Source organism: Hyla sarda, chromosome 7 (genome assembly GCF_029499605.1).
Source record: "Hyla sarda isolate aHylSar1 chromosome 7, aHylSar1.hap1, whole genome shotgun sequence".
Taxonomy (NCBI): Eukaryota; Metazoa; Chordata; class Amphibia; order Anura; family Hylidae; genus Hyla; species Hyla sarda.
The window spans coordinates 202445577-202455424 of record NC_079195.1 but is presented as its reverse complement, the minus strand read 5'-3'; the positions used below and the strand labels follow the sequence as shown (position 1 = coordinate 202455424).

Sequence of the window (9848 nt, the reverse complement as noted above, 5' to 3'; positions counted from 1 at the left end):
GTGTATATGTGGAGAGGGCCACACTCTGACTGGCAGTGTACATGAAAAGTACTCACAGGTTGTCATAGTGTATATGGATTAAAGCAGTGTTTCCTAAGCCCGGTTCTCAAGTACCCCAAACAGGTCATGTTTTCAGGATTTCCTTGGTCTTTCACAGGTGATATAGATGTGGTGATGCCTGATTCACTGACCATAATTATATCAACTGTGAAAGACTAAGGAAATCCTGAAAACATGACCTGTTGGGGGTTACTTGAGGACCGCGCTCGGGAAACACTGGGTTAAAGTGTCTGTGTGTCCAAAACATTCCCATGTGTACATTCTGCCAGTAAATGGAGGTTGTGGCTACTAGAGATGGTAGACCCATGTGCGGCAAGAGGTAAGCGCCAATGATGTAGTAAAGACAACCTCTGTAGCTGGAAAAAGCCTTCATGATGGATGAAGAAGAAAGGTAAAGTGAACAACTACAATCAGAGAAGACATAAACCGTGAGTCATTGGACTTAATTCTCATTTATTGTGGCTTTTGACTGTGTCAGACCAGTATACGCCATTGTCCTTCCTGCCTATATGGCTCTGTTTTATGAGATTAGCATAGTGGGGCTATGATCTATGAAAACATTTGCTAACTTTCCCAAGTTTGAGATCCTAACACCACTTGGTTAAGGCTAGGTTCACACACAGCGTTAATCCTGTACGTCCCAGCAATAAGGCTTCATGCCGTCAAAGAAGTATACTCTAGAAACAGAAGCTGGTCCAATTACTTTAAAGAGGTACTCTGGAGGAGAAATCAACTGGGGCCAAAAAGTTATTCAGATTTGTAAATGACTTCTATTTAAAAATCTTAATTCTTCCAGTACTTATCAGCTGCTGTATGCTCCACAAGAAGTTGTGTAGTTCTTTCCAGTATGAGCACAGTGCTCTCTGCTGACACCTCTGTCCATGTCAGGAACTGTCCAGAGCAGGAGCAAATGCCCATAGCAAACCTCTTGTGCGTTGGTTATATTCAGGTATAGGAGCAGGAAGTGGGCCAAATGTAGTCGACAGCCATTAGTGGGAATAGACCTGATGCTGCTGCACACCACAGCACACATCAGTAATCCCATTTTCTCGGTCGCTCTTCATTGGGGGACACCTATACTGATGCGTATATGCTCTTGCCACTAGGAGGTGCTGACACTAGGAAAAGTCTGCTCCTCCCTGGCAGGATATACCCGCCCACTGGAAGTGAGGTAATCAGTTTTAGCTAGTGTCAGTAGGAGGCAAGACACAAGTCTGGGAGCTCCCCAGACATGGTCTTTTTTTATTTTATTATTTTCGAGTAAGGGCTGTTTAGTTAGGTCTCCCTGTTGCAGGTGGTTGTTCAGGAACCTGGCGCTACCTGTTCCCCCATATGCGGAAAAGGGGCACGGAACATAAGAATATGGGCCGCCGAACCCTTATCGCCAACGGCCAGTGCCTGGAGGTTGGACCCTGGGTCCGGGTCCCCCCCTGCTATCTTAGCCTGGTATGATGCAGCATGGCCTAATGCTGGCTGAAGATGTCAAGGGTTGAGTATGTGGCACCTGAGGTGAATATGTTCCTGAGGGCTACATCCGCCCAGTACTTTGTCACATTGCCATAGGGTGGCATTCCCCTGCTCCCACAGTCTGCCTGGTGCACTTGACAATTTACCTTCCACGGAAATATGGGAATCAGGGGGTTTGGCATGGTCAGGGCCTCAGTTACATCCCGACCACCCTGGTTTTCAGCTCCACTAGGGGGATTATTTCGCTGGGTGCTTTCTACTGTCGAGATGGAGCCATCTCTTCCCACTATATAGGTGGGGTATCTGGCTTGGCCCTTGTTCTTTTGCTGAAAGCATTCGGAAGAGCTTTGCACTGTTGGCCTGGTTGTCTACCGCTGTTCTACTGCTGTTCATGCAGCCATGGCACTCTCCTCTGTAGGGGGGGGGGGGGGGGGGGGGGGGTTATTCAATCATGTATGGCTCGGCGACAGCCAGTCTAGCCACCATCTGTCATTTGGGTCCTGCCATTTCTCTCCTACCCCCTCAGCACACTCCTGTGTTCCTTCCCTTGACAGTGTCAGTTGCAATACACTGACGCCGCGGTCTTCTGGAGTAACCTTCCTGTGTTCAGAGCCTGGATGTCCCAGCCGGGTTCCCTTTTTGTTTCCACCTCTGTTCCTGTCCTGACGGGTTGTTGCTTCAGTTTGCTCTGCACCGGTGGGCCCAAGACCAGTTGTCTCCTTGTCTTGGACACTATCCTGCGACGCTGTGGTGTGCCTTCTTTTCTAGGTCGGCCGTCCTGAGTCTTGGGCATGTTTAGTGATCTTGCCTAGACTTCTCCGCGTTCCCATTTGTGGGGCGGTCTCTCTGTGCCACACTTCTTCTTGTCTCCACACGGAAGTTTGTCCCCTGGAGTCTTCCAGGAGACTCGGGAACCTCATTTTTCCCATGTCGGCCGCTCTGGTGTTCCGGGATGCTCCTTTTCAGGATCTTCCAGGTGACCTAGGATCCTCCAGTTTCCCCCAGGATGCCCCTTCTCTGGAGGTTCCGCTCCTTTTTTGGCCATTACCACCTTCCGTCTCCTTCTTCGGGATCCATGTTCTCTCAAGATGGAGGGCATTCCGCTCGTCCGGATTCCACCAGTCGAGCTATTTCGCTTCCCGGAGGCTTGTGGCGGGCCCCTGGATGGGGGTTTTGGGTCTGCAGATGTTAAGTTCATAGATCTTCTGTACCAAGCATCTCTTAATCCGGTTTCTGTCTTTCTTTTTTCAAGTAGTTTTCTTGTCTCCCCCTTCTTTGCTCTCCTTCTGCCCAGGCGTCCACTGCTCTCCCTGGTGTTTTTCCACCATGTTCTCTTGAATCGGTTGACTCTGGATGGAGCTCTCTTGTTGTGCCCTTTTTCCATTTTTGTTTTCCAGCTGGGCTGGCCCTGTGTCTGGTTCTGTGTTCCTTGGAGTTGTTTTCCTACTTCTTTCCAGGATGGCCCATCTGGCTTCCTAGTTGATCTATTTCTTGTCTCTCTATGTGACGTAGGTTTAGAGTCTCTGCTAAGCACTGTCCCTTTATTTGGCGTCCATCTCCATGGACTGGTGGGTTCAGTCTCGGGACTGATCCCCTTTTTCTTCCCACCCTAGGGGACTGCTTTTGGTACGTCCCATCAGTTAGGTGTCCCCTAATGAAGAGCGACCGAGGAAAAGGAGATTTTTTTTGTATTCACTGTAAAATCTTTCTCGTAGCCTTCATTGGGGGACACAGCACCCACCCATTTCTTGTCCGGATATTCTTTTCCGGTAATTATTATTATTATTTTTTATCCGAGATTTTTTTCTAGGGTCCTTTTGGACATATTTCATGGCTTCTCCTACTGCTGTGTGACGACTGATTACCTCACTTCCAGTGGGTGGGTACATCCTGTCAGGGAGGAGCTGACTTTTTTTTTCCTAGTGGCAAGAGCATATACCCATCAGTATAGGTGTCTGCCCCCCCCCCCCCAGGCTACAAGAGAGATTTTACGGTGAGTACAAAAAAAAATCTCCTTTTTGACAACATGCCGACATATAGCAGGGATGTACAAGCGTTCACGCTGTGTGAACCCAGCCTATGGCTGTAGTCTTCTATATAGACTATCTTCATATCATGGATTGTCTTTTATAAATTAATGCTAATGAATGGGATAGTTTGGAGATGGTTACCTTATTAGATATATTGAGACACTCCTATGCAAGTCCTTTTGTCTAGAAAAATGGTCTCCAAACTGGCCCTCCAGCTGTTGCAAAACTACAACTCCCAGCATGCCCAGACAGCCTACGGCTGTCAGGGAATGCTGGGAGTTGTAGCATTGCATTAGCTGGAGGGCCACAGTTTGGACGCCACTGGTCTAAATTGTCTCACTGTAAGGGTATGTTCATATGTCCCATATACACTGTGTATTTCATGCTGTGTAAATCAATATAAATAACTAGTTAAAGCAGAAAATCTGCAGCATATAGAGTTCACGTGAACACACACAGGGTACTTCACACGTGGGTATTTTCTGCTGCAGATGTTGCTGCCCATTGACTTCAATGGGCATTAAAATCTGCTGAAGCAAATCTGCAGCAGAAAATACGCACATATGAACTGACATCCTACATGGCAGGATTTCTGCAGCAGGTTATATTCATATTAAAGGAGTACTTCAGTGAAGGACAGTTTATCCCCTATCCAAAGAATAGGGGAATAAGTGTCTGATCGCAGGGGTCTGACCAGTAGGAACCCCCGCAATCTCCTGCCCGGCGCTCCTCGCGCACGTGCCCTACATTCATCTTTATGGGAGAGCCAGAGATACAGGAGTACAGTGCTAGGGTATCTCTGGCCTTCCCCATAGAGCTCACTAGAGGGTGCACAAGGAAAGACTGAGAGCAGTGCAGGGGTCCCAGCGATCAGACCCCCCCCCCCCCCATCCTGTGGATAGGAGATAAATAGTCCTTTACTGCAGTACTTCTTTAAATATCCCCAAGTAATATTCACACAGTAAAATTTTTTTTTTTTTTTTTTTGATCCATAGATGGCAAAAAAAAAAAGTTTTCTACTTTGAAAAATACTAAATCTGGCTTTCCAGCACCACAAATAATTCCCCCGTCATTCGGCCCATGCATATGAAAGTTAACCACTTCATTGGTATTCTTAATTTTATTAAAAATGAAGAAACCAACTTATCAAATAACTTCAACTTGGATTTTCATAATAATTATTAGAAAAAAAAATCTTTACACTTCATGGGACGCAGAGAATTGATAAAATGGCCTTTTTTATGGGTACCAAAAATAAGACGTGAGCTTTTAAAAGATTTTGGCACCTGCTTCAGACTCAAATAATAAGACATTTAAAAAATTACATTCCTTTCTCTTTAAATCATCTGTTCATAACTAAAATATATACATTTATAGAGCTTGAAGCAGCCAGTTTATGAATAGAGCAAATAGAAAATAAAGAACTTAATTTTACAGATTTTGGTTTTTGTGTTTTTTTTTTTTCTTTAAAAAAAAAATTTTTTTTTTCTTCATTTGAACATTTAACTTTTTGATAAAACACAAGGCTCCCCTCAAAACGGGGCAATGAAATAAAAGAAATTAGCATCACTCAGAGGAATGATTCCAGTACAACTAAGGCCGTATATATTTACAAATGTTACATGTTAAAAGTTCTAAAAACAACATCTTTAAAAATGTTTGTAAAGTTTTGCTTTTACTTCTTCTGCTGGATGTAGCTGGAGTTCAGGTGTGGGTGTCCTTGTGATAAGACTGGGAAATGGGGACCATTCTGGATTAATGACGGAGCTGAAAGGAAAAGGTAGAGATGATTCGATACACCAGCAGTTTAGGCTACATTCACACAGTGCCAGGACCGCGCATACATTGCCCTCCCATAGAAGGCAATGTATTCCACCAAATTAATGACGGCAGCATTCCATTGACGGCAATAGGACTTTGTGGCATCATCATTTCCAAGTGGAATTTCACTTAAATTCCGTAGCCTTATACATCTACAAACCACATCTCAGTGATTAAAAAAAGGGGAAAGTGCGTGCCACATGGGGCGCTTTTTTCAGCACCTAATAAGCGACAAGGTGAAAAAAAAAATAACTGCTAAAATAGCTTAAAAAATTTAAAAAGAAAGACTAAACTTTAAGCCTGAAACTAGGAAAACAACAAAAATAAGAGAAGGTCTGGGGAGCCTCGAGACCTGTGTCTGCCTCCTACTGACACTAGCTAAATAAAAAAAAAGGTTGCCTCACTGCAGGTGGGCGGGTATATCCTGCCAGGGAGGAGCTGACTTTTATTTTTCCTAGTGTCAGCGCCTCCTAGTGGCAACAGCATATACCCATCAGTTAGGTGTCCCCCATGAAGAGCGACCGAGAAATAGCTTGTTTGGACAAGCAGCCGAGAGGAATGGTCACACGAGCGTATTTCACTTGAATGGACAGGCTTTCTTCCAGCTGTCCACTGGAAATTTTTTAGAAGTAAAAGGATAAGCGCTCCTTAGAGTAGTACCATTTAAAACCCAGAGGTGGGAAAGATATATTAATTTGCTGCTCACCCTGGGTGGTTGTGTAACCTCAAACACAACAAGGGTAATAGCGTGTAATCGTAGGTCGTCTGCTGCCCCCTCCGGTAGGTATATGGCAATAGATGAATTTGCTTCAAAGGAACCCGGCTCAACGGCGCTGATCGACCACACAGGTGTACAGGTAAAAGAGGATTTATTGACCAGAATACAACGCGTTTCGCTGCGCATGCGCAGCGAAACGCATTGCATTCTGGTCAATAAATCCTCTCTTACATGTACACCTGTGTGGTTGATCAGCACCATTGAGCTGGGTTCCTTTGAAGCCAATTCATCTATTGCCACTGGAAATTTTTGGTAGCAGAATCTCTGCCACCTACCCCATTAAAGTCAATAGGGTCTGCGGCTGATTTTTTAAAAGTGGAGATTCCAATGCCGAAGATCTCCTGTGGACAGCCTGACCCTTTACGCTCATTAAATAATACGCTAATGTAAACACACCCTCAGGGTACATCCACATGCTTGTAACCAACAGCGGGTTTCCTGCTATGGGAAATCCATTGCGAGTTACGCTACCATTCATGGGTTAGCGGACAGTCCGCAATAGTAGCAGATTTGCAGACTGCCAGCAGACCCATTCATATCAATGGTAACGTAACTCGAAGCGGGGAACCAGCAAGTGCATGTACTGTTAGGGTGCGTTCACACTACAGAATCTCCGCACGCTGAATTCAGTGAGCGGAAATTCTGTTTGGCGGCCGCCGCCGAAAATACTTTGGCGCTAGGGCCGCGGGTAACTGAGCTGTCACCATTGACAGCTATGCAGTGCTCGCGGAATCCGCGCAAAAAATTTACATGTTCTTTCTTTGCACAGAACCATTTCAGCGGCGAAATTGTCTGCCGCTGAAATTCCGCAGTGTGCACGGGTCTCGCAGAAATCCATTCACACTAATGTTAAGTTCCACGGGAATTCCGTAGTGTGAACGTACCCTTAGGGTACGTTCACACGAGCTGATTTGCAGCGCATTTACGCTGCAGATCTGCCACTGAAGGACCCTCTGTATTCTGCCTTTACATGTGCCTGCTCGGAGCTGATACGGCTACGAGCAGACACAGTGCGATGTGCAAGTCGCCGTGCGCATGCGCAGTATACTCACGCTTTGGCGACGGCTCTCGACCTAGCTCATTGAGCAGGGGGAGCGGCTGCGATGTGTGCGAGAACACCCCGCATGCGCGGCGACTCGCACATGGCTTCAGTGTGTCTGCACGTAGCAGTGTATTGCCGCTCCGAGCAGGCACATGTGAAGGCAGAATACAGATGTTCCTTTAGCGGCAGATCCGCGGCGAAATGTGCTGCGAAAATGCGCTCGTGTGAACATACCCTTAGGCTGAGTTCTCACATGATCTTTTTGTTGTGGCATCTGCACTAAAAGTATCATGAGATATACTTATAGGGGGAGATTTATCAAAACCTGTGCAGACAAAGAGTGGTGCAGTTGCCCATAGCAACCAGATTGCTTCTTTCACTTTAAAAGAGGCCTGTGCAAAATTAGAGAAGCAATCTGGTTGCTATGGGCAACTGCACCACTCTTTCTCTGCACGGGTTTTGATAAATCTCCCCCTTAGAGCCTGTCTCCTGCAATGAGTAGAGCCGTAAGCTGTTAAGTGTTCAGCCACAGCTTATCACAGCTTTATTTAGTGATCTCTGGTAAACAATCAAAACTTTTTTTTTTTTTTTTTTTTTTAAGAAGTGATCGTAACACTTTAACTAACTCTACTCACTCATACCATAATTTTATTTTTATTTTATTTTTTTTTTATTTTTTTTTAACGTTCAACAGCATAAAGTACTAAGATCCCTTTGGCACTGCTTTTATAAATATAAATCTGAGAAATCCAGGCAATGTTATCAATCTGAATAGGTATCTGATAAGAATGTTCAGCTCTCAGAGTAGTGCAAAAGGGACACTCAACCTCTACTTAGCCTTGGACACCTCTTTGTGATTTTTTTGGCCGGCCAATTATCCTATACTTGTTTTCCAATCAAGGGATGGCTCAGTGAGGACACTACTAGATTGCTGTAATCATAAGAGGCTGCTTACACGAGGACCACATTCTCCTTCCACGTCAATGGTGCAGCATGGAATGCCACAAATGTATGGATTTCTCTTGCCGATAACTGCAGGATCCTGATGCTTACATAATATAATCCAGTGATTCCCAACCAGGGTGCCTCCAGCTGTTGCAAAACTACAACTCCCAGCATGCTGGGAGTTGTAGTTTTGCAACAGCTGGAGGCACCCTGGTTGGGAATCACTGGTATAATCTGAATATTTTTGTTTGTGCTTGAGAGGTCAAAATTATAGATATATTTAGTAAAACTAGCCATGAACATTACCGGGAGGATAGTAGGTCTTGGAATGAAAGCCGGGAGGTGTCTGTTGCAGGAAATTCTGGTGTAAGCTGTAAGGCCATGATCCGGGAATCAATGGGTAGTGAGGAGGTGTTCCCCGCTCCCAGGGAAGGGAGGGCTTTCCAAACTGGCCTTGGAATCCTTGCTCTATTTCACAGAAGTAGCATAAAATAAATGAACGTGTTAAGGATCAGTTTTAAAAGACAATTTTAATAGATCAGAGAAACATTGCGGCCTCCTCCAAAAAACAGTGGCACGCCTGTCCATGGGCTGTGTATGGTATTGTAGCTCTGCCCTATTTACTTCAATAGAACTGTGCTGCAATACCACACACAACCTGCAGACAGGTGTGGTGCTGTTTTGGGAAAGGAACAGTTTTCCTTATCCTAGTCAAAGCATTTAAAAGGTATGTAGACATCAGAATGGCCTGTGACATCCCTGTAAAAGGCAGCCATTCTTACTGCTATAATCCTGTACTACGTATGTTCTCAAGGTAACTGTATATTTGTAACATTCTTTAAGTGAATATGTACCCTTTAAAGGAGATCTGCAGCCCCAGACACTTATCCCCTATGCGCAAGATAGGGGATAAGTGTCTGATCGTGGTGGGTCCTGTACGGGGCCCCGGATCTGACACGCCCCCTCCATGTATCTCTATGGGAGAGGCGGAGATGCAGCATTTGTGCATCCCCGCCTCTCACATAGTTTATGGAGCGTGCGTGTCGTCTACCTCAGTTAGGTTGTCGACACGCGCGTTAGACATGCAGAGCCGCGGCAAGGCCGGGTCCCGGTACGGGAGACCGCAGGGGTCCCAGCGGTCAGACCCATGCGATCAGACCCTATCCTGCAGATAGGGGATAAGTGTCTAAGACTGCAGTACTCCTTTAAAGGGGTACTCCGGTGGAAAACTTATAGAGAGAGATAGAGATAGATAGCGATAGATAGATAGATAGAGATATAGATAGAGATATAGACGGTCCAAGCTATTTGACCGCCGGCGGAGACAAATTTGCGAGCTAAGTGCCTCACTATTTCATAGTTTCACATTTGCATCTATTACACCATAGCTGTATAGCTCTCCATGTTTTAACTGCATATTCATGTTTCACCTATATCCTTGTGCTGGCAGTGTGCTGCTGCATTCTTCTGTTGCTAGATATAGATAGAGATATAGAGATATATAGATAGCTATATATAGCGGAAAAAGTGCGCGCCGGAGTACTCCTTTAAGATTTTTTAATAGAAGTAATTTACAAATCTGTTTAACTTTCTGGCACCAGTTGAAAAAAAAATATATACATAATAAAGGTGTACTCCGGTGGAAAACTTTATATAATAGAGATATATATATATATATATATATATATATATATATATATATATA

At 45.0% G+C, this 9848-nt stretch overlaps 1 protein-coding gene across 2 annotated transcripts in view; it reads right to left on the bottom strand.

The window, feature by feature from the left end:
* Positions 1-3135: 3135 nt before the first annotated feature.
* Positions 3136-9848, bottom strand: part of TUT4 (terminal uridylyl transferase 4) — a 107581-nt gene continuing 100868 nt past the window's right edge. For both annotated transcript variants that reach the window (XM_056532229.1, XM_056532230.1), the window contains exons 29-30: positions 8450-8611; positions 3136-5324 (exon numbers count right to left, since the gene is read on the bottom strand). In XM_056532229.1, coding sequence (XP_056388204.1) covers positions 5233-5324; positions 8450-8611 — 254 coding nt within the window. In that variant the 3' untranslated portion in view covers positions 3136-5232. The remainder of the gene's footprint in view (positions 5325-8449; positions 8612-9848) is intronic.